Genomic DNA, 25,696 nt, shown 5'->3' with positions numbered 1-25,696 from the left:
TCTGGTCAGATATCTAAGTGGTTGTGTACCATCTATAACAGAGACTGAAACAGGTACCAGTGAAAACTTACATTGCTTATGAGTACAAGTGTCTGGAAAAGGAAGGCTGGTTTTGTTATTTTCTCCTTGACAAAATTTAGGAAAAAGGTCAACACTCCTCCAAAATTTTAGTTGGAAATAAAGTGCATAGCAAGTTCAGAAACTTCAAAAAAAATTTTTTTTTCACTATGATAAATACAGCACTGAAGTCAGTGAAAAATAAAATTTTGTAATTCACCTTCCCTGCCCCCTGTTCAAGTTAATTCAATTTTCAGGCATTCTCTGATCTGAGGGTGAGGTTATTACAATTTACATGAACTTAAAAAAAAAGGACTGTCACATTTACCATGGGCTTAAGGAGAGAAGCAATTCCTTAGTACATAATACATTAATCTTATTTGAACCTTATGTTCCCTAGCCTTTCAGTAAACAGAAGAACATCTTGTTTTCATGTCTTGAATACTTGTACTGAAGAAAACAGTAATTAAGGGAAAAGCAAATTTTTTTTTAAACCAAAATTATTACTTTTGAGCACTTAATAAAGCATCTTAATTCTTCAGCCTTTCTTAAGGAATACAGCACAGCTGACCTTACTAAAAACCATAATTTCTAAGGCATGTTCACTTGAATAGTGCTGTTTGGTGTTTGAAAGTATGAGGATGTAAAAACAGCAGGAGGAAGTATGAAGTTTCCTTCTGTTTATTGTGATTTATGAGTAAAGATTAAAAGCATTCCAAGATAAACCTGCCACTACAAGTGGAAATTCAGCTTGTGTGTGGCTACTGAAGTGCTTGTGTCAGGAAAGACCTATGCAAATGTAAAGGAGAATGCTTACATTTTCCTTTTGCTGCCTGTTGAAGCATATGTTGTCTGTTGCATTTTGGAGGACCCCAGTGTGTTGAAAGTCAGTAGAATCTTGTCGATATGCCCTCTTGTGATAAATGCTTTCTGATTACAGAGAGGCTAAGTACTACTGCAAATGGTAGGGTTTCTGCAATAGTGTCTAAAACACAGAATGTAGGATGTGCTTCTATACCCCTCAAGGAATTTTCTGGGGAGGGTGGGAGGATTCCCACTCTGGGTTGGGTTGTGAGGCAGAGGGGGATCAGGGTATTGTATTTCCAAGGGTTTTCTGTGAGGGGTGGACAATAATGTGTGAATCAGTCACCTTTTTTCTTGTACTGCTCTGGCATTGGTATTGCTCCTTGTTTTATTTTATTGTTGCCTCCTGGACTGCATCAAAAGCAACATGGCCAGCAGGTCAAAGTGGGATGATTCTCTCTCTGCCCCTCTGTTGGAACAGGTCCAGAGGAGGCCACCCAGATGATCAGTGGGTTGGAGCACCTCTCCTATTAAGACAAGCTGAGAGCATTCAGGTTGTTCAGTTGGGGAGACCACGTTGCTGTCTTTCAGTACTTAAAGGCTGCCTATAACAAAGACAGGATGGACTTTTTAGCAGGGCCTGCTGGGGTAGGACTAGGGCTAATGTTTGTGAACTAAAAGATTCAGGCTATAGAGAAGGAAGACATTTTTTTGTGATGGAAGTGGTGAAACACTGGAGCAGGTTACCCAGAGAGGCAATAGATGCCCACTCTCTGGAAATACTCAAAGCCAGGTTGGATGGATCTTTCAGTGACCTGGTCTAGTTGCAAGGGTATTGGAGTAGATCTTCAAAGGTTTTTTCAAACCTAACTACTATAGGATTCAACTGAACTTTAATTCACCTTCTACTACCAGCTATATGTGTTAATAAAAGTAAAAAAGAGGCACTAGTGTGGATAGTTTAGTAATATTTGATTAATACTGAATTCTTATTGCTCCCAAAGTTTAATTTCTGCACAGATACTTTTAAGAATTTATGCAAAATATTTTTCCCATGTTGGAAGGGATCTGACTATTTAAAGCACATTCTTGAACAAAGAAAAGAATCCTATGTTGATATGACTATATACTTTATATCTTACAATGAAACCATGCTTAGGCTATGTGTGTGGTATTCTGGGATGTTTTTTACTTAGGAAGGGATTTGTGTCTGGTTTCTACCTTTCTTTTTTCTTGAAATAAACAGTCATCTTAAGTGCCCAAAATGTTTGAGTTGTGAGCTGGGCTTCAAATACAGTTTTAACCAGTTGTTTTGTTCCCTTCCTTTTTAATTCTCCATTGTGGAAAAAAATGTTAAACTCCTTGTGAACTTCTTTTCACACATTATCCTTTCTCATTTTGCCTGTGCACTCATTACAAAACACAAATGCAAACTGGAAAAAACAGCAGTCTTATCACCTTGCTGCTGAAGGCATTTCAAAACATCACAGCTATTTTCCATGTGCTACATTTTGCAGTATAAGGACACTAATTAAACTACAATTCTTCCTGCTGCTACCATCGTGTACATCACCTCTCAAATGAGATAATGAAGGTATGAGAGTTAATGTGTTACTTAACTGGAGAAGCTGTAGGGACAAAAATCAAAAGTCGTGCTAAAGCACATTGAATGATAGCAGTATCTCAGAGCCATTTGCGGGAAAAAATTAGAGTGATATAAACTAAAATGCACCTTGCTCTTAAGACTAAGAAAAAATAAATCACATATCTGGATTTCTGAGCAAATTTATTTTCTTATGGGCAGAAATGAGTGCATTCAGTAACAAAGCATGTCACATCTTCTGTTTTCTGTTGCCTAACCCAGAAACTTACAGTCTTGATTGGTGAAAATGCTATTTTCTTAACAGATAGAATACTCTGTAACTATTGTAACATGAGAATTGTTGCCTCTTTCTTTCCCACATATCACCTTGCTCAGTTCTTTACCATATTCTTTCTGACTAGAACTACTAATGTTAAAAGAGCTATTGTGTCATGAAGTAAATTCCATAACGTAGTCTCCATAATAGTATATGGAGAGATAGGTAAGTGACAAGTTATGTCTAGAGCATTCTTAAAGACAAAAGTTTTTACTTGCTTCTCCATTTTCTGACAAAGCTCTGGGATCACAAACCACTCACTGAGATGCTTCCACAGCTCTATAAAATTAGAGAATTGTGGAATCATAGAATGGTTTTGAAGGAACCTTAAAGATCATTTTCTCCCAATTCTCCTGCATGGGCAAGCACATCTTCCCCTAGACCAGGTTACCCACAGCCCCATCCAACCTGGTCTTGAACACCTCTAGGGATCAGAAGTCCACAGCTTCTCTGGAAACTTGTTCCAGTGTCTCACCACCCTTACAACAAAGAATTTCTTTCTAGTACCCACCCTCCTTCAGCTTCAGCCTCAGCCTCATTTTCCCCTTGTCTTTTTACCATGTGTCCATGGGAAAAGTTCCTCTCCAGCCTTCTTGCAGGAGGCCTTTAGGTACTGGATGGTGCTATAAGGTCTCCCTGGAACCTTCTCTTCTCCAGGCTGAACAATTCCAACTCTCACATTCTGTCCTCATAGCAGAGGTTCTCCAGCCCTATGATCAACTTAGTTGCCTCTGCTGGACCTGTTCCAACAGGTCCATGCCTTTGGTTTGCTGGGGACCTCAGAGCTGGATGCAAAACTCCAGGTGGAGTCTCACCAGAGCAGTGAAGGGGCAGAATGCCCTCCCTTGCCCTGTTGCTCACGCTGATTTGGATGCAGCTTGGGATACAAGTGGATTTCCAAGATGAGCACATACTGCTGAATTGTGTTGGGCTTGGGAAGAGACTTCATCTGTTGTCATTCTGGACACTTTATGTCAATACGGAGTGTTTCTCTTAAAAGTATTTCTAACTTTTTTTGGTTAAAAATCTCACCTCGAAAATCTGAGATGACCAAATTTCTAGCACATATAAACAATATATTTAAGTTTCTGAAATTATGCATAAGAGCTGTAGTCCACCATGAAACTCTTCCCTTATCAAGCTGGGGACTGTCTCCTCCAACATATGACTGGCAAAACTTGGAAGCTTTTCAGGGGATGCATTTACTTTCAATGGAAACTAGCCTGACATACTTTGTTAATTCTCTCAAATTGAATTTATTTTCAGTTTTAAGCAAGAGCTACTTGACATATCTGTGTTTGTTTGTTTGGGCTTATTTATTTGTCTGTGGGTGTTGCTAATGAATTTGAACACCCTAAATGCTTATTTAATTTACTGCTGCAATCAGGAATTCTTCCACTATAATTCCATGGTATTCCACTTGTATTAATTGAAGTCTTACTGGGGTGGAATGTAAGGGGCAGGAATCAAGTCAGCCTGCCAGTGCCTGAAAAAAAGTGCTTTCCTACCCCATGACTTGGAGCACCCTTCATAGCTATTTGCCCTAGCCCTTAGGGTTTAATTATGTCCCTCATGCCTTTCCTAGCAGCAACAATCCTTACTTGCTGGAAGCAGTACAGGGGGAACTACCATATAAGGATGTTTTCAAAGTTTCAGGTTACTATTTGTATTCATTAAATTATTTCTTCCTCATCTTCTTTTTCTTCATGTACAGTAGACCTCCACCAGGGAGAACTAGTTCTGTTTTTTTTTTTAATGCTTTGGTAATTCCTTACACAATTTATCATACAACAGAACAACTGCTTCTATATATTACTAGTAACCCATTTCCATGCAGTTTTTTATCTGTATGAGCAGATGCCAAAACATTCCCATGAGGATGTCTTTGTTTCAATTAATTTATCATATTAAAATAGAAGTTAAAAGGAAAAAAAAAATTCTAAAATTCATAGTGTGAAACTCAGTTCTTGGCATTTCTTTATTTAACCCACGTTACTGGAAAATAGTTTGGTATTTTAAAAATAAAAAAATGCTTTCACTCTCCATCAATAACTTTCAGTGAATCTTTGAAGACAATTTTAAAGCTGGAGCAGTTGCAATATATTGCAACTTAATTTTAATACCTTTACATAGCAAGTGAAGCAGTTTTATGATTCTTTTACTGTCCTGTTTTATATCCTCTACTATACTTCAAGGTGTTTCTAATGTGTACTTTGCTCTCATTTTGAAATATTATTTTTGACTGTTCCCATTTTTCTTTCAGTGCCGTTCAGTTCCATAAGGGCCAATGCTACCACACTTGCACTGCAGTGGGACTGCTCCTTCAAAAAAGAACTATTTGGCATAATTATGATAAACTGTGCCTGACTGTTTAAACTTCATTATGTTCTAAGTGCTTATAGAGGTAATAGTTGCTTACTCACACACTTCTTTGAATTTGACTTGAGGCTATCTTATTATGTTATGACCTATCAGCCAGGAACCTTGACCTGTATGTTGGTTACATTTTTAATTGCTAACATATTTTGTTAATTGTTCACCTACAGAGAACAGCTACCTCAAATCTCCTCTTTAATGAGCTCATTACAATGCTGTATGCTTTGTAAATGGTGACCATTACTTGTGTGACAAATAAAGAAAGCTTTCTTGAGCTGGATTAAACCAAACTCAAACCAGTCCTTCCATATGAAGGACTTTTGTGCCTTGATTAGGAAAAATATGTCCAAGATTAAGTATAAATAATATTAATAGGCATGCTCATCTAGTGTATTTTAAGGCAGTATCAAGATCCAAAACCAAAAGTGGCTTTTACTACCTCTTGAACAATATATGTATATTACATTTCTGAGTTTCTTCAGATATAAAATAACTCCAAGTTTTTTTCAATAAATCTCATTTTTTTCCTAGATTGGGAAAAACATAAGGTACTGATTAATAAAATAATTTCATGTTTGTCTAAGGATTACTGATAGAGCACATTCTTAAAATCAGTTTTCTTAAGAGATTTTTGCCTTTTGTATATAAACAATTTAAAATGGCAACATTGATTCTCAACACTTGTTTTGTCGTAGCAAGGTCCACAGAACAGAATCCAAAGGACTATAAAATATGCTGTCAGTCCAGCGAGCAGGAAAGAAAGAACTGAGCACACTTTGTTGATAAAGATTAGAAAGGCAAATATAGATAATAATGATCAGCTTCAGTTCTGATGAGTCTGCCCAAACACTTCCTGGACAGACTAGAAATGCAGTTCCCTAATGCCTTGAATCCTTGCTTCAACCAAACCACTCTTCGAACACAATAGAAGATTTTTTTTCCTGTGATTTAAGCCTAAATTAATCTGCAAATAAGACAGGGTAAAATAGTTTCTGTGTGGATAAAGAAGAGATGAGATAAAAGTATGAAACTATAAGAGGATTATTTTTCAGTCACAGGAAACAAGAGTTTAGTTTTTGGACTGGTATTATGTAGGGCTTTGGTTTTACTCTTTTTTGTTATTTACCACTGCACAGGGGTGGGCCTTCCTACTGAAGGTTTCTGATGACACATTTCTGCAGGCATTATCAGCATTCATGTAGATTTGGCTATTGTACAAGGAAAAACATATAATCCTGAGTACTAGGAGAAGGGATGTAATACAGTAATAGCAAGGGCAGTTTTACTCACAGGAATTGACATGAGAATGGGAAGGGGAAGAGAGGTACATCTGAACAAAGTGAATACAGGGTGACTGAGTCACCAGTGTGATGAAGAATCCAGCCTGTAGCTGAACTATAGACTGTGATAGGAAATTATTAATGCTGTTGGACCCACTTCTACTATGACTCATGCAGAATGCAGTCTATATTTCTGATGCCTCTGAATCCACAAAGGTGAACTGAGTGAAATAGAGCTGAAGACTGAAAAGAAGTAGTTTACTTTAATAAACCAGAGACAAGCAACAAAAAGACAGTATATTTTTCTCTCTGCTTACATACTAGGAAATGAAAGAATTAATATTAGGGCAAACCAGCCATTTAAGAAAATCAATATCACTCCCATAAAGGAAAATGGACATTAAACAGCTATGAACAAGTTCAGGCCAGAAATCAGAATGAAGTCTCTAATTGTGATGAGGGCTAGTGGTGTACCTGCACATAGACTTAGCTGGAGCAATAATCCTCTGAAATGAAAATAATTAACTATGGTGGTGTGATTATGAAGGCCTGGATAAATAGCCAAATAAGCCCTTCTAGTGCTTATGGTCCTTGATAAGAATTCCCAGTTATTCTACACAGGCTACATAAGCAGCTGTAATTTGTTGAAAGGTGTGCCTGTGGCTATACAGGCAAGAAGTGCTGTCAGCTAAAGTAGGAAACTCAGGAAATGAAGTCATGAAAGACAAAGAGATCCAGTACAACTGAGGCCAATGCACTGAAGGATGCAAAACTGCTGTATCTGTGAAAATAATAAAAATTACAAGGATAGAGCAGAAAGTATAAAGAAATCAAGTATAGCATGTGCAGGAGGTTTATTGGGGAACTAGTAAGTGGGCATGACTGCTGAGAAGTAAAGGGAGCCATAATAAAAGGTAGGAGAATTATAAACAAGTAAAACTTCATTAAACAGGAAATCATATCAAAAGCCTTCTCTTAGCAAAGAGTGAAGTAAGTAGAGATTAGATTTGCCAGCAAAACTTCTGGAGAAATTTGAGATTAAAGTGGTAGATATATAAATAATTTTTTCCAATAAACAGAAGACAACAGTAGGATTGAAGAGAACTACTTAGAGAAACCCCCCACATGATTAAAAAGGGAAACACTAACAGTCATTATTTATTGTTAAGCAATTGTCTAAACCATTGCAATGGGGAAGTTTGCTTAGGATTTTGTGCTGTCCATTTTATAAGAAAAATTCACTGTTAGACTGGACTGGGTGATGTGCAGACTGGGACGGACATATTCTGCCCTCAGAATCATGAGAGGACCACAGCACACACCACAGGAAACCAATTAAGATCAGTGATTGTATGAGGCTCTTGGTAAATCAAGAGTGAGAAGTAATTATTAAACAGTGACTGCTCAGCTTCTTTTTAGATGTCCTAGGGCTCCTACTTACACATCTTAATGGGAAACAATCCTAATCTAATCTAATCTAATCTAATCTAATCTAATCTAATCTAATCTAATCTAATCTAATCTAATCTAATCTAATCTAATCTAATCTAATCTAATCTAACCTAATCTAATCTACATTAGTCTTTTAAAGGAGTTTATAGATTGAAAAAACACAAACAGGGGAAAAATAATAGAAAATATACAATTGTTTTTGTTCCAGCATCTACACACAGTTCCTACACCATGAATGCTGCAATCTCTTGCAGGGGTTTATATGTATAGGCCATACATATTTCTACAGCTCTGCTGCTTCTTTCTTGGTATGGAAGATGCAGCTGGTTAATCTGAGCTGTGACCCTGCAATTGAAGTGTGGGGCTATGGAGGAAGAGAGTGCCCAGAGATCCATGCCTTTTTGGCATGGGAGAAGCAAAATGATCCTTTTTTGAAAATGCATGCTCTGAATTATATTTTTGAGGGTTTGGACATGTCTTAGGTAGACCAACATAATAGCAATGGATCAGGGCTTTCCAGAATCTTTTGAACTACATTACTGACCACCTGTAGCTGGTACAATTTAGGTCACAAACTGGTATTTGACTATACTTTGAGCTATTATACAGGCAAGATAAAGCAGATTTTTTTCCCAGGTATGCTACAGGAATGTTTTTTTTTCCCTTTTATTTTTTTTTCTTTTAATTTTTGTATCTGCAGAGGGCACCACTGAAAAAATTGCAAAAAAGGTAGGACTAAGCAATTTTTGAATTGAATTCCATTATAATGCTAAGGAGAACGTGAAAAGGTAGATAAGGTAAGATACAAAAATTTCATGCTTGCCAGTCATCAGCTACTGGAAGATGTTTAGTAGAGAGAGTCCCCTTTGGGCAGAATATTCTTCTGTGTAGTTTATTACGCCTTCTCTTTAGAAGTTTCTTTGTTGTGCTATTAAAAAAATCTGATTGTGTGCAGCCTTGGAGATACTGTTATTTGCATCTCTGAAAAGTAAAAAAAGCACAAAAGAGCTTGCAGTGTTTTGCTCTCACTTTGGTCAATGGCAAGGGTGTCCACCAGCTACAGAGATTCAAGTCTTGGAGCTCCAATTAGAAACACCCATGGCTTGATGAAGCGTGATAACTTCAACTTTATAAGCGAAAATAAAAAGTCAGAACTGGAAAACAGACTGAAAAGGTAGTGTCAGTGCATATTTGAACCACTAGTAAAAATGCACATGGGAGACTTCATGCCTGCCACTAACCCTGATAGGAGGAGCTTAGAAATGTTTGTAGGTTCGTATCTTATGTTTTCACGGAAACTATGGAAATGATAAGGCTGATCATATTTTAATTTTCTAAATTATTTTATGAGTCTTTGGATTTTATCCAAAAATACATGGAAAAAAATCAGCAGAGAATTACCATCATTATTATAGGTCAGTTCTTGATTTCTCTGGATGACACGTGGACTGTGCACGTGCAGTAGGTTTTGTGCGTGACTGGAACAGTAATATAGCTGCAAAAATAATATCACTGTTTTCAGAGACTTGATTTTACACTATCACAGTTAATGGAAATTTAGTGATTCATTTGAAATAGTGTTGAAATGACTGCATAAATCCTGGGATTTAGAAGTATTTTAAATAGGTAGTTTAAGATTTTTGATTTTACAGTGCTGTATTTTCATAATACTGTAAATCTATCTTGAATTGTTAGTTTCATCTGGAAATACTGCAAAAAAATCTAGATCTAAGGTATTAAAATATTTCCTTTGATAAGGAAAAATCACTATTGATTAAAAATAGGTTTTGTTAGAGATAATTTAAAAAAAAAGAAAACCCTACTTCAGATATTTTTTTTAGTTGTCTACAAATATTATGACTTGAAAATGAATTGTAAAATATCTCTATTTTATTATTTTTAAATTCTTTTTTCTTTCTTTTAACCAGTCTTTCTGTCTTCATTTCTATGAGCGAGAAAAAGCTTATTCTGTTGAATCACATCTTCCAAAGCAGTCACAGATGGCCTTAGAAAGCAAGAGATAATTCACTGAATGCTGTAAATTCCACCAAAGGATTTAATCTAAGTTACTGTATTTATAAAAGGCCATAAATCCCAACTTACTTCTTAAAGCATGTTTAATTCTTTGAGTCAAAAGAAAGTGGTTCCAGCCACCACATCATAGATTGCTAATTTGTTTTGTCTTTCTCATCAGTTAGCTTAAATACCACAGTCCCTTTTCCTGGATCTCAAAGGAAACGTCTGAAAAAAATCACAGGATGTTTATACTTGTTTCTTAATTCTGTAGAAAGCTTTTAATTTGGTGATGCTCAGCTTGAATTTAAACACAGTTTAGCCAGCAGCCAGTCCAACCTGCTCTCAAACCAGGTTGATGGCTCTGATGATGGTTTCCATGTTTAGCATGTAATGGAAGAGAGGCATATGTTTAACTTTTTCTTTAATATTGTATCTAGACTTGGGTAGAAGAATTCCAAATGCTAAATGTTAAAATGTTGAATGTTAAAATTTATAGATCACAAAATTGCCCTGTTCACAGTTATTTCTTTTATGCTGTGAATTGTCTACAGGTGTTCTTCCTTTACCCTTCTCCTCTCCTCATTAAAATGTATTAATGTACTTTTCATTATTAACAGCAGTGAAAGTAGACAATTTAATTTCTGGGTCCATCACAGAGTAATTTATCTGAGCAGCATGTAATCCTCCTTCCTCATAGCTGAAATTTCTTTCACATCAGAATCAAACTAAACTCCTCATCCATTAAGAGTTTACAAACCTTGTTGGATTGAATTTTGCTCCTCAGTCAGGTGAAACACCTCGTTATGCTAAACATTTAGGTGTAATTAAAGCTTCCAGTTCGACTTTGTCATGGGGATACAATTCATTTTGTGGGATAGTTTTTGGATCTCTTTTAGACAAGTAAAGGCAAACTTTATGAAATGGAAGTGTTATCATTATGTGAGTTAGTAATACTCCCAGAATATATCAGAGACATTGCTTCAGAATAATGAATTACAAAAATAAACATTAAGGGGTGAATTTGGAATTAAACTATCTCTATCAAATTCCACAAATGTAATAACTACTCATAATGTACGATCTTGATCAAATAAGTTTTATACACATAGCCAGAAAAAAAGAAATCTCTGTAGGTGCAAATATGAGTTCAAACTTTAATCTAAGTTCCAATTGCATCTCAGTCCAAAGCTATTTTACTGAATTTCATCAGTTGTGGTATTTTCCTTTTACACATTTCTATGCTTGTAGACATACTTCTGCTAATCATATAGCATACTATATACCTGAAGAGTTAGCCAGGAAGTTCTCTTAAAACAAATACAGTCAGGTTTTCAGATTGTGCTTGGGCCAAATACGAAAATTAAGAGGCTTTTCTATAGAAGCTTCATTCATGCAATAACTTTCCTGTCCATGTCCTGCATCCTTAAACTAACAGAGTAGAAGAATTTATTGCTGATAATATTAAAATCTGGTACAGATAACCAGTGGGTTGGAGTTAAAGAGGACAGAGACAGACAGATAAGACAGAGCTGATTCACTGGGAAAATGTGACTTTTAGGAGGAGACAATGTTATAACGAAAATTAGATTGACTTCCCAGCATTCAAAGCTGGTTTTAGTTGCAAAGGGGGGAATTCTGCAGAATATGAAATTTTAGCTGGGCATTGTTTTTGTTTTTTCTAAATACCTGGTTTTGAAATGTCTTCACAGGTTCATTTAAAAATTTTAACTTTAACTTCTTGTAGTCATGCCTTATCTGCTAATGTAAGAGTAGGAAAAACAGACTTTGGTTAGTAAGACTAGCTCAGCAACATTCATTTTCAGGGATAAGGAGATAATCCCCTTTTCTGTGATAAATTAGTTGATAATTCACTGGCTGGAAATTCAAGGAATCAAGAATGACTAGCAGGAAAGACTTTTGAGAAGCTAAATGCCACAGTTTGTACACATGGAGTAGTAGCTATTATTTATTTTTCTTCATTTAATTTCCTCTCTCTTCTTCTTTTTTTAATGCAAGCCCAAGGGATTTTGTAACAAAGAGAGGAAACTAACAGAAAAAACAGAGTGTTTGTTTCTGTGAAGTGTTATTAATTTCTTGATTACATGACACTGATGACATAGAAAGCTGGCACGGTATAGTCAGCTTCACTGAATTCAGTTCACTTTCATGTCTGATTGCTTTTGTATTAATCTGACTTTTTAGCTGTGTTCTAAAATGTTTTCAAGTCTTTTCTGCAGTCAGGAATATCTACATTCATGCTCATTATTAGCATAGGAAGGCTGTGGTCATTTTTCCTTTAATGTTTTCTATTCTGATGAGACCATGAAGGTTCTGTAGCTTAAGGAACCACATTATTGTGGGGCTGCTGTAATGATGGTGCCTGTGCAGATGCAGCCAAGGCAAAAGCCGACAGTTCAGGAGTGGGGACCTTAAAACACTCTAAAAGGTAACTAGTAAATGTTTGACAAGGACAAATACTTGGATGGGAAGAAAAACAATAGTCTTTCAGTAAAGTAACCTGGTCTAAGATCTCTGCATGGTCACAGGATTCTTCCACTGTGACTTAAGAGTCTGGAATAATGATGTGCTCTTTCTTGTCCAAGCTAGTTCTGAGCTAAATTGCGTTACCATTGTAACAGCTTCAACACAGCTGATGTTCAAAACCAGGAGAAGCTTGGTGGTTTTTATTGAAATTTTCTTCCTGAACTGTAACTCACATTTTCAACACAAATCTATATAAGTAAAACCACATTTAATGGGTCAGTTTCACAAAGTTCCAGGGTTCAGGCCATCTGGGACCTATCATTACTTAAGATAAACTGAAGGACAAGCTTACAGAAATCCCAAGAATGTCAATTAAACCACCTGTCCTTACTTACTATCAAACACTTCAGCCTCTTTTTCCTATTTTACGTTCCACCCCTCTTTGTAGACTTGACTTCTCTCTGTTCTTCTCTATGCTTTTTTATTTTCTTTTATCTGACCCCTAACAAATGCACTATAAATATATGTTGCCATATGTATTTGCAGTCCTAGTTATGTTTCTGTCATCTTGAACAGTCTGTTTTTTCTGTCTGGTTGTGCCATCTCTCTGTCTCTTTAGATTTCCTCATGGCAATCAATAATTTTCCCTCCTTTTAATTACTGGCTAGTTTAACAGTTGGACCACACCATACCATTACATGTTTTACTGTGATAGATACCTTATACTGTTTGTCTTTATTAACAGATTTTACAGACTATTGTAACATACAAAGTTGATGACACCTTTAAAAAAGAAAGCAGCCTGTTGCATAACCGTTTTCCACAAATACGTATTTGAAGGAACTGCCAAAGCCACCATTCCTTCAGAAAGCCTCTGAATTATTAGAAATCCATATTAGGGACATCTTGAAGAAAAGGCTCAAAAGGGATTTCCCATTTTTCATTCTGCAGGCTACATTATCAGAATATTCTTTATAAATTTAAATAAGTAAATATGAAATTTAAAGGAGTTGCCTTGAAACTAGTTCCTCTTTCAGCATCCCTATCACATCATCCAATGAGCCTGTTAATAAACTGATCATTTTTTAAGACAACCATTAGAAGGCTGGATGTGTATTTTACATATAGTAATAAACCATAATGTAATACATTTCCAGGACTTTCCCACTGCTTTTCAGCCTTGCATTTACTGCTTTGCACAGAACATCATCTTTCCCTAAACAGATCTTGTCGTAAGAGAAGATAATCCAATGAAGGATATAAATGTCATGGAATATTGGCTTCATATAAGTTAAAATAAGCTGGATAAAATCTCAAGATCAACTGGTTTTTTATACTATGCCTGTATCCCAAGCATTCCATGCACATTTTTGGGTCTAATCGCAATGAAAGCAAAATGTTTGTGTGGAATCAAAATTGCCACCTAGCAACAGTTGTTGCTCAAATTGTTTCTCCATTTAATTTCTGACTCACTGTTTTCATATTTCCTTGCAGTTTTCCACTTGTCCCACAAAGTGACTCGGGTGGTTCCAGAAAGTGCTCTGCTGATTGTCCTTGGTCTTTTCCTCGGCGGCATTGTATGGGCAGCAGATCACATTGCCTCCTTCTCCCTGACACCAACTGTATTTTTCTTCTATTTGCTGCCCCCCATTGTTTTGGACGCTGGATATTTTATGCCAAATAGATTGTTCTTCGGAAATCTTGGCTCCATCCTTTTGTATGCTGTCATTGGGACAGTCTGGAATGCTGCCACAACTGGTTTATCTCTCTATGGTGTCTATCTGACAGGAATAATGGGTAAGTTTGATCTGCAAAGACGCAATTATGAATGCCGCTATATATACTGTTAGATGGATGATAAATTACAATTTAACAACTCTTTCCAGAAGAAAAATTCAATTTTAATGGGAGCAGTTTGTAATATCTTTATCAAATTTAAGAATGACCTGAAAAATCTTCCCTAAGGAAAGTATAAAAGCTACTTGAATCCGTGTCTCTTCTATTCTCCTGTTCTAAATGTGTGCATACACTCTCAGGATAAAGCTCAGGATTCTTTCTGCTAATGGACATCTGGAGAAAAAAACACACTAAAGGGCTTATTTCTTTCTGCTGTAATAGAAACTTTAAAGTTACTCTGAAATGGAAGTGTTTTCCTGAAGTTAGCTTTAGTATTACATATTATATTTAGTGTTATTTCATAATAAATGTTATTACTATATTTAATGTTATGAATGCAATTAAGTGTCATTTATAATAAGTGTTATCCAATATTATGTGGCTACTGAGTGGGTATATATGCATGACCCATCCACATATCTCTTTTGCATTTTCTCAGTCTGGAAATTGTAACTGGAGATCTAGAAGTTTTACAGAATGAAGTAGCAGATGTCTTACAAAAAAAAAAAAACAAACAAAAAACTGAGACATTTTAAAGGGAGCAGTCCAAAGAGGCTTGAAAGGGTGGCTGACACAATTTCCTAGACTAGAAATCGAAAAAGTGAGGGTTTCCTATTGATTGTGCTGCTCCCAGAGAATCTGTGGGTGTCCCATCCCTGGCAGTGTTCAAGGCTGGGCTGGACAGGGCTCTGAGCAACCTGGCCTAGTGGAAGGTGTCTCAGGTGGTGGAACTGGAGGGTGTAAAAAGTCCCTTCCAGCACAAAGCGTTCTATGATTCTAAGACACACTTTGTCTTAGTTACACAGCAATGTAAGGACACAGGGCTGTTGGGAGAGGCACAGAACAACAGTACTTGATCTCTACAGACTTCCATGTAAGACTCATGTGATTGCAGATGTTTGTAATATAGACAGCCATGATAGATACATTTTAGATATTTACCTTGTTATAGCTCCTATTTTAGAAGCAACAATATTTTCTTTAGAATATACAAAGGTGACAGCTCAGATGCAAAAAAAATAGAGCAAAAAAATGCTCTATCTTTGACTTTTTAGATAGAGGTTTATTTTGCTTTAAGCAAAATATTTCATCCACCATACCACATTTATAATTAAAATCAGGTTTTCAGGAAGAAAATATATGACAGGAATATTGCTACTGCAGATTGGAAAAGGATTTCTTCATTTAAATATCCAAGATGCTTGGAACAATTTAAAAAATATGACAAAAATGTTTTCTTAAAATCCTGTTCTGGGAAATATAATATATGATAATTACTTTAAAAAATATGTTGCTATAAGTCATTAAAGGGAAAGGATTGATTTTCTTACAACATGTGAAATGGAAAAGTTGACTGTTTTCCAAAAAAATTTCATTTTAGGTGAAAAATTCATCTAAATTCTTCTCCTTCCCATCTGTAAACAACTCTTAACTAACTGCAAAAGCTGGATTTGATGATTACATGTTCTGTTTCATCAGTATGCAAATCTTTTAGTGACAGTGTATGCTAGGACTCTGAGCTTACAGCTACACGGGAGAATGAGCCCCTACCACAGGTCACAGCTAAAGCTGTACAAGAGAAATAAAGGGATGTTAATAAAGGTGAACAATAAACTGACATGTCTAGTGAACGTTAATGTTTAGAAAGAGCATTATTGGTGTACTATGGGGACCTGTCTTTGCCATGAAGACCTACTAGAGTTCTAATTTCAGCTATGAAAAAGGCCAGACAAGGCTGTCCCTGATTCAAACTATGTCATTCTCCAGCAAAGCTGAGTAGGAGTCTAAAATATCTACATGACACAGACTTAACTAATCCACTAAATCTATTGTGTTGACCTCCAAGAGGTCAGCAAGATCTAACCACCACACTTTGTGAAAAACCTTGCTGTTGTTACTTGCTGAAGATAGGAGAATGCTGAGTTACTAAATTTTTAGAAGAGTTCATAGTACCTTCTGGTTGAAATTCTACGGCATATTTTCGTTTCTATCCCACTTTTTCTGAAATTGAAGTCAATAATACTAAAAGTAGTATCATTAAAATGTAGGAATGTAAATCCACTACAGACTAAGATGAACTAAAACCAAATGACTTCTAGCTTTGCCATTCAATGAGCCTGTAGTACTGTCCATCAATATTGGAGTGCATAATCCAAACTGGATTGCATAAATTTCCAACATAAATAAACATAAAACCATCTCTTCGTTGGCATTCAATACCCTTGCAGATATTACAATTTGCAGAAGGAAGATAGAGAAGGTGATAAAGAAATCCTTCTTAAGAACTGAAATAAAAAGATTGCCACATTAAAACTGTTAACCATCAGTCATATCAGTCTGCTTCCACAGAATAGGAAGAATTATGTAATACTAGATCTTTCAGGCTGATTGCAGTGAACTGTTCACTGTCTGCTGGAGAACTAACACTTGCAGTATTGTGATGGTGACTAATGCTTGGAACAGTTCTTCCTGTACAATCTAGGTCATAGCTGCAAATGCTGAGTGTGTCTAAAAGTCTTAAATTGGGCCCAGTGAGCTTATCTTGGTCATGTGTCATTGATGAGCTGGAGGAATCCATGGTTGTGTATGAATTGAAAATAACTGCTGTTATTACTCTAAATGAAAGTCTGATTTAGAAACTCCAGGCCTCTTGACAGTGCTTTGTAGAAACTATAGATGTGTCCTAATCTCCCCATAAATATTTGCTTACTAGATTTGCAAGTCTTCAAAGAATGTACCAATGATTATAATTGGTAACACATAAAAAAGATAAGCAATCTCAGTGAGCCAATTTATTTTCAAACCTTACGTTCTATTATACCCTGGTATTTGATTGTAATTGTCATTTGGCTTGTTTGTTCCTTAGCCTGCCTGAGAAGGACAACCTTTGGTGGAACCATCGCTCAGATTTAGGTTCAAGGCTGTTCTCAGAATTTTTGGCACAGACTTAAGGTCACTGCCTCAATCCTACTTGCACATTAAAACTGCTCAGTCCTTGTTCACAGCCCAATTATGTCCAAGTGTGAACAAGACTATCTTCTCGAAAAAATAAGGGAGTTATACATCTGTGCAAGCTATGAATTTCAAGGCCATTCCAAGATCCCTACAAACTGTATGAAACCTTGTAGATATTCTGACTAGCAGATAGCAGCTAAGAGAATCTATACATCTGTGGCTCCCCCAGAGTATTGTTCATTGTCATATATAACAGGGTGTTGTCTACTCATTTCTCTGACTGCCCATATAACTATCCTTTTCTTGGGTAAATAAGCCTATGCCATTTTGTATCAAAAATATTTAGGGTCTGGTTTCCGTATCAATTACATTCTAAGCACAAACCATTGTGAATTTGAAAAATTACCTTTCAGAGTTCTTTCTAGAGGGATGGCCATGTTGTTCTGGAGGTGCCTTACAGGCACTACTGGTCTTGTGGCTACACCTACTGACTGTGGTTGTCTGACTCATGCTTCAAAACCACTTCATTAGATGAATTTCATTTTTACTTGTAGAAATCATACCTGATATTTTTGGGCATGGGTCTCTGCATTGTGTTTTAATGAATGAATTCTCAACCTGTTCTTTCTTTGCTCTTCCTCATATAATTTTTGGCACCATCACTTCTTATAGAACCTTGATTCCTCCTCCATCCATTAATGAACACAAAGGGAATGTTACTGTTAGGAAATCTTTTCCCCAGAAAAAATGACTGGGTTACCACTCTTGATTTCATAAAGAGGGTAAATTTTGCAAGGTATTTAGGAAGCTAAGCGATTTTTGTGGCTCTGCCTTTCCTGCTACTTTTAAAATGACAGTGAATTCTTGTCTTGTTCTGTTTGCAGAACTGAACAAAATAACCTTAATAACTAAGAGAAAGTTAAAAAAAATATACTGGGTTACACTGTCAACAGAGTTTTGTAGTTTCAAAACTTTTGAAATCATTGCCAAAATTCCTAAGGGGCTACAACACAAACATGTTGAGGTACATTTTGGTCCTTCATCTATTTTTATGGTCCATTTGCAGACAATTTAACAGCCTCATGAATTCTAATTTGGGAACAAGTGGCTTAACCACAACCATCAGTGGGTAAGGAGGCCACAGTTGGTGTTCAGCTGTACTGAGTGTTGTTACACACCACTGTAGCAGTTCTTAGAGACCAAAAGTCAAATTTGACCTGTGACATGAAATATTTTGAGAACATTTACTTCAGAAGTGCTGGTATGGTACTCTTAACATCTTGTGAGTTCTCAGTTATCCTGGGATAATTTAGTTAAGTTAGACAAACCATGCCACACAGAAATAGAAAGTCAGTTTAGATCTGAAACTGACTTGCCACAAGGACAGGCCAGTACTGGTCCTGCTCCCAGAAACAACTTTGATCCACGTGGGCCAATGCTGAATCCAGTAAAACTTGTAGGATTCAACATGACTCAGAGCAGAACTTTTAAAGTAGTCACTGTACCATGCTTTCCAGTTGGATACCTTGACACCTCTATTTTCCCATACTTGGCATGATCTATAATATCCCAGTTTGTCATTACTATTGATTATACAGAGATGATTCTGCTTATAATTTGTTTGCTTTGTTTTTGAAGGTCAGCTGCACTCTGGGCTGCTGGACTTCCTCCTCTTTGGCAGTTTAATTGCTGCTGTGGATCCTGTAGCTGTTCTGGCAGTGTTTGAAGAAGTCCATGTCAATGAAGTTCTATTCATCATTGTTTTTGGAGAATCACTTCTGAACGATGCTGTAACTGTGGTAAGTAAATTACATATCCCAAAGTCAACCCAACTCAAAGGGATTTCTTCTGAAGTGTGTTTTCCCCTTTTAAGAAATACTGTACTTTCTGTGTGTATCTACTCATGGGCTATTGTAGTGCAGCTCATGGTGTTTTCTGTCTTGCTTACAAACACCAGATGTTTGAGCATGAAAGCTATTTGGAGCTGGTAAGTGACATAAAATTCACAGTCCTGGGAAGGATACTTCAAATTAAGCTTCAGAGGTGCATATTCTATTTGCCTTTTCTGTTTAGGCAGGGCTTTCATGACGTAATGAAATTAGTTCCATGGATTTTAATCCTTCCTTTGCTGTTATTTTTAATGCACATACATTTTTTTTTCTCCATATTTGTGTTATGCCCATAATTTATATGGATACCTCAGCCAGTGAGAGAGAATACTCTTCAAAGTGTTTATGCCTGCTCCCTCAGTTTTACTTCGATTGGATGATTATCAAGCAGATATATAACAAAGAGCCAATTTTGAAAAGAAATAGTGTGACATTTTAGAAAGTTCCTGGGTTTGTTTCTTTTTGGTTTTTTTTGCAAACATTTTTTAAATTTAGAAAGCCTCTAATAGACTTAAAAGTATCTCAGATTTCTACTGATATTTTTATTTTGATTTAAACACCTTTACTTTTCACACAATTTTTTTCTCCCAGAATAAAGCTGTTGATAGTTTTGTATTGCAGTGCTAGTGTTCAGGGACCAGAAAGTCCTAAGGCAGAAAGATGCTATGAACCAAGTTGCTGTGCAGCTTCAGTTCACTTTTGGATCATTTCCTATTCCTGCCCCTGCCTATCTGCAAGGAAGGGTAAAACATGTTCACGACACTCAGAGCCTTAATGTTTTGCAGCCAAGGGAGCAAAGCACTCCAAGGTCATTTGCAGCAGCCTCCTTGTTCACATGAGTTTGAAAACAACAGTATGGCTTCCAGAAAAACCTAATTGTCCTTGGATATCAGTACCATTAAAACTTCTGGGGTATTGCCAGAAACAAATATTAAAATAAACCTCTGATGAACTCAATATCAACATCACCGGCTTTCTGAAGGAAAACAGTTTTTCTTACTGTGAAATGAACAAAACCAGTCTACAAATAAAAGAAAGTTTGATTGTTCATTGATGAAAAATCAGATGAGCAAGTATGATCCAGAGCTAGAAAGCACAGCCTATGAAGAAATTTGAAACAGTGGAGTTACTTCCTTGAAAAAGGAAAGACTAGAAGACAGAAGAAAGTGGATGGTATAGTATTTTTTAAACATAAATATGTAAAAGACTACAGTTTAAAAACAAAAAAAGTAACCTGCATACTGTGACTGGGTGAATATGATCAGAATTATCAAGTTTAGCTGTAACAAGGAAAGGTGAGAAAGCCATAGTAAAGTCTTCCCTCATCACTGGAGGAACCAAGAACAGATTAAATTGGCATGTCTCAAAAATTATGTTCATGTTAACCTCCTTAGGTTATGGTATGGATAAGGTGAATTCTTTCAGCTCAGTCACTGTTAGTCAATTGTTTTAAAAGTTTTAGCACAATTATTTTATTCTCTTGCATGTTCAACTTATATACGTTCAACATTCAGTATGTTATTATTATTTATTGTCTTATTTAGTATCTTATTTTTCTTATACATGTGAGTAAATCAATCTTTCAAATATCTGGATTTTACAGAGAGAAATGTTTTAGAAAACACATATATATGTAACAATGATTCTTATACACAGGGGACTTATTGAAGTGAGAAATGTAATGATATGAGGTGCTTATATTTGCTGTTGGTGTTTTTGTTTTGTTTTGGAGTGTTTTTTTTTTGTTTGTTTGTTTTTTTTTTTTTGTTTCTTCTTGGCCCACTGCATTTCTTTTATTTTGAGAAAATATAAAATTCTCCCTCCAGACAGAATTTCCCTCAGTCAAACACAATTTCAGACTTCATAACATTGAAGCCCCAGAAGAGATTACTTTAATAGGCTCAATTCAGGGGCAATTATTAAATTAGTCTACTTTTCTTTTCAGGTGCTGTACAACGTGTTTGACTCTTTTGTTGCAATAGGTGCAGCGAATGTGACAGGGATTGAATGTCTCAAAGGCATAGGTGCGTAGAAGTGAATTCTGTATCACACAATTGTTGTATATCTGCAGTATTTTAAACAAAATATTACTATTATCCTATTGGCAACTGTTATTTTTCAGTCCTTTCCACTGTTACTCATTTTCACATACTTGTATGGCATAGGCAAATGTCTTAAGAAAATAAATAAATAAATATTCCTGGATATTCAGGAAACTTAATCAGATCTGTTTTCTTTTGAGAAGACTCAACAGATGTGGAGTTCATTTCTTGAGACCACCAAATCTGACAGCTATATATATATTTTTTTTTAAATTTAATAGCATTTCCTTAATTTCAGCCTATGCTCTCCCCGCATTCCAGGAAAGTCAAGATTGCATACAGGTGCTGCCACTCCTTATCACTGATCACCATTGAGTAATATTTGCCAGTAACTACGAAGAAATTTTGCCTGAAAATTTAGTCACTATTTCCCATTCCAAGGATTGCATGAAACTAAATTATCTTATGAATGAATGTTTTAATAATAACTTTGTCATATTTTATAATATGCTTTGGTAACAGCCTTTGTTTACAGAACATGGGGAAAAAACAGTACAAAGAAATGCAGTGGTTTGAATAAAAGTAAAATGGTGAGGCTTAACAGAAGTAGCCTTGTATTTCTACAGAATGCTACATTCATGTACCATGTGCTCAAAAGCCTTGAGCCAATAAATGAATTTGACACGTCCTCCAAATTTTTCTGTGATTACTGGCCATTTGCTATCCTCTCTGTAAGAGAACAAGCTCAAACCATCATACTTCTATGGTTTAAGCTTTGTTAGGTGTTTTGTTTTTCAGTGTCATTCTTTGTGGTGAGCCTCGGTGGGACACTGGTTGGCATTTTCTTTGCATTCCTGCTCTCGTTGGTCAGTCGTTTCACCAAGCACGTGAGGATCATTGAACCTGGATTTGTGTTTATCATTTCCTACCTGTCCTACCTCACAGCAGAGATGCTTTCTCTTTCTGCCATCTTAGCGTAAGTCTCTTTTTATTACTGCCTATGAAGGGGATGAGAAGGGAATATGGATTTTAAAAACATTGAAAGGAAAACTAAATTATACGGGACAACTATTGAATATGACACTCATTAAGTTTATGCTGGATAATACTATGTTCACACTGCACTAGATTATAGTTTGCAAATACTGTCATTCAGCCTTGAAAAGGAATGCAAGTTTCCCATACCTGCTGAGCAACATGAGAACTCCTTTGCTAAATACAGATATGATTCTTTCATCTCTGTTATTAATAATACTTCAAGCTTAAGAGTTGTCCATTTGTGCTGACATCTTTCCCTATCATTTGAAACTAAAGCAATATTTTTCTAAGGCAGTGTGTGAATGTCATTATTCTCTGTTCTCTCTCTCTGTCTTGGCTGGCCAGTAAGGTTTGCCTAAATGTTGCCTGTTCTGGTTTGAGTACCTCTGTGATCTTTCTTCTCTTAGTATCCATTGATTCCTGGCATACCCTTCCTTCTCAGTTCTGCTTGTCATGTTTGTAGATGATACAGTAAGTGCATTGAAGGTCTGAAAATCTTTCTGCAAACAGATCATTAGTTTAAGATTATGTCTAATGTAAACAAGGCTTAAAATTTTGCTTTGAAAGCAGTATGGTAATCTGAAGAGAATGACAGTCTGTTGTGTCCTAATGAAACGCTGTCTTCAGGCCACTTGAGGTCACATCAGCATGTATGTTTGAGACATGCTTTTTACCTAGGTTAGACTCCACAAGCACTTGTGAGTGTATCTTAGGAATTAATGCCGAGTTTTTATCACTATGTGATAGACAGATGGAAATAATATTAAATGTTGCAACAGCTATTTTCTGAACAATTGCTTCTTTTTCTAGGATAACCTTCTGTGGCATCTGCTGTCAGAAATATGTCAAGGCTAACATATCTGAACAGTCTTCTACAACTGTAAGATATACTATGAAAATGATGGCCAGTGGAGCAGAAACTATTATCTTCATGTTCCTGGGCATTTCAGCTGTGGATCCAGATATCTGGACTTGGAATACGGCTTTTATTCTGTTGACTCTGGTCTTCATCTCGGTATATAGAGTTATTGGTAAGGCGGTGACCTTCCTGTTTGTGCACCATACTGCTGATGTAATCACATATGCTTTTAGCCCTCTCCCTAAAAAAATATTTGGAGTTCTAGGTTTGTTCCTTTTAAAACATACAATTTATCTTAGTCGAATTTATTGTTGGGTTTGGGTTAGAGTAGTAAAGTAAGCTCTACAGTAAGTTCCGTCACGTGCTGAAAATATAGCAGGACTTCATTTTTGATGATGTGTGAGGATATGAGTAGCCCAGCAGTCAACACAAATCATTCAGTGGCTAACCTTTGTTGACCCAGCAAATGGTATTGGCAAAATCTCCCAGTAAAATGGACTTTGTTCTTTAACTTGCAGCCTAACAAAAGATGTGACTCTTGTCAGCTGTATCTTTCCTTCAGCTCTTTCAATTTGGCACTAAAGAGATTGTCTTAAGCTAATGTTATGGTTGACTTCAGGTTTTAGGCACACAGTGATATCAGACCATACATAGCTACACTGCAGGTTCTCTGGCTTAAGAAATAATTCTGAGGGACTGATGAAAAACTGAGTAAATAAGGCTGGGGCAGGTAGGGATTACCTACTGTCGATTTACTGGGTTTATATAAGTTTGCAAATATTTCAAAATACCAACGATGATTTGCCCAGCTATGTAGTTCTGCTGCAGTTTTGTTAAAATTGCAACAAAGGTCTAGAATGAAGTACTTGTCGAGAGTAACACACATGGCAATTTGGTGTATGTACTTACACCTGGGAATAAATTAAACCAGCTTATTTGCTTGTTTGTCTTGACTTAAATTCAAATGAAAGGTCACACATCTATCTAGCTGGCAATTTTCCTAGATTCTGTGTTCTTATTCTGTCTAGAACTCCTGAGCTGAATGAAGTGCCTAGCTCCTTGCCCTCCTTTTCTAAATAGTCTGCAAGCATTGTTCATTTAGCTGCCTCTCAGTAACTGCTAATGTGCCTGAGGTGTTTAAGAGTTTTCCATGCCTTGCCTTTGACACTTTTTGTATTCCTCGAATGAGTGGTTAATAATACTGTAATAGATGTGATGATATGTAAATAGTAAATATTCAGCAATAACAATAAGCACCCACTAACGTAATTGATCTTAGATATTGACAAATTACTAAATACCTGATGATATTGGGTCTTACATAATTGCAGTTCTCATTCCCTGGAGGACTCAGATTTGTTGCATTTCCAAGGTCCCTTCCTCCAGAGGCCCTCCTTCCAGTGACAAGACACTTCTCTTGGCACAAGTTCAAAGTTCTCTAAAAAGAGACAAATCTGTTTTGCACTGGTTAACAGCCCTGGCCTGCTGCAGTGGGACACACATGCTGTGCCAGTCACAGGAGGGGTGAAGCTGTTTTCCCTCTGCATGGTGCGACTTCTGGGATACATCGAGACAGTTAGAGCCTTAGAGCCTCCTGCAGCAGGAAGCATCTCATCCATAGGTCTGAAGATAGTGTTAGCATAACTAAACAACCCTTCATAAGACAATGACTTAAATGTAATTTTCAGTGATTTGCAAAGGGTACCACACTTACTCCCTAAATCAGTGCTGTTTTAACCCATTTCTGTTAACTGACCCTGTGCATATCACCGGTTACACAGAAAATCTATTCTTAACAAATTTCCAAGGTCAGCACATGGCAGTGTGACACTTTCCCTGGAGTGCCTCTACCAGAGGGTAGCACTCTCAGAAGATCTCCTGGCTCACAGTAGCAGCTTCACCTAATTCCTTTGGCTCGATGTAAAGAGAAGGCACCAAGTAGGCAACACAGTGATAAGAGGGGGAAGTAGATGTTCTGGGTTGTTACAAAGGCAGTCTGGTGGCACCATTTCTGTTACATCCAGCTGGGATACTGATGTTCCATAATGGTATTTCTAGACACACTGACATTTGTTTTTTACAGGTGTCATTATACAGACATGGATTCTTAACCGCTACAGAACTGTCCAGCTGGAGATAATAGACCAGGTGGTGATGTCCTATGGTGGACTGCGAGGAGCAGTTGCTTTTGCTCTTGTTGCACTTCTGGATAAGGATAAAGTGAAAGACAGAAACCTGTTTGTCAGCACAACTATAATTGTTGTGTTTTTTACTGTTATATTCCAGGTAATTTAACTTCTTAGTCATGTTTCTTGCAAGGAGAAGGAGTCCCCAAAAAGTACGGAATGCTTGAAGCAGTTCTCAGCTGAAGGTTGCATATTGTTTCACTGAACTGAAAGCATAATTGAATTTGTAATTTTAGTAACAAAGATCCTATTTTATGTTTTCATGTGGGACCACATGGGGCAAAACACAATTTCCTCTGTGCTAAAAATTGTTCAGTCTTAGCTGCTTGGTATTAATAGTGCCAAGTTAATATCTGATTAAACATCCTTCACCTCATATGAATAACTATAGGGAGCAGTGCTTTTAATGGGAGATACAGTCATTAAGCTGATCTACCTGAGCT

The 25,696-nt window shown here is 36.6% G+C and overlaps 1 protein-coding gene across 2 annotated transcripts in view; it reads left to right on the top strand.

Annotated features, from left to right (window-relative positions):
- Positions 1–25,696, top strand: part of SLC9A3 (solute carrier family 9 member A3) — a 56,478-nt gene that overhangs the window by 11,029 nt on the left and 19,753 nt on the right. For both annotated transcript variants that reach the window (XM_015619348.2, XM_015619349.3), the window contains exons 2-7: positions 13,883–14,185; positions 18,878–19,038; positions 21,074–21,152; positions 21,969–22,146; positions 23,019–23,239; positions 25,151–25,353. In XM_015619348.2, the coding sequence (XP_015474834.1) occupies positions 13,883–14,185; positions 18,878–19,038; positions 21,074–21,152; positions 21,969–22,146; positions 23,019–23,239; positions 25,151–25,353 (1,145 nt within the window). The remainder of the gene's footprint in view (positions 1–13,882; positions 14,186–18,877; positions 19,039–21,073; positions 21,153–21,968; positions 22,147–23,018; positions 23,240–25,150; positions 25,354–25,696) is intronic.

Source organism: Parus major, chromosome 2, assembly GCF_001522545.3.
Source record: "Parus major isolate Abel chromosome 2, Parus_major1.1, whole genome shotgun sequence".
Classification (NCBI taxonomy): domain Eukaryota; kingdom Metazoa; phylum Chordata; class Aves; order Passeriformes; family Paridae; genus Parus; species Parus major.
This window is presented reverse-complemented; position numbering and strand designations above follow the sequence as displayed.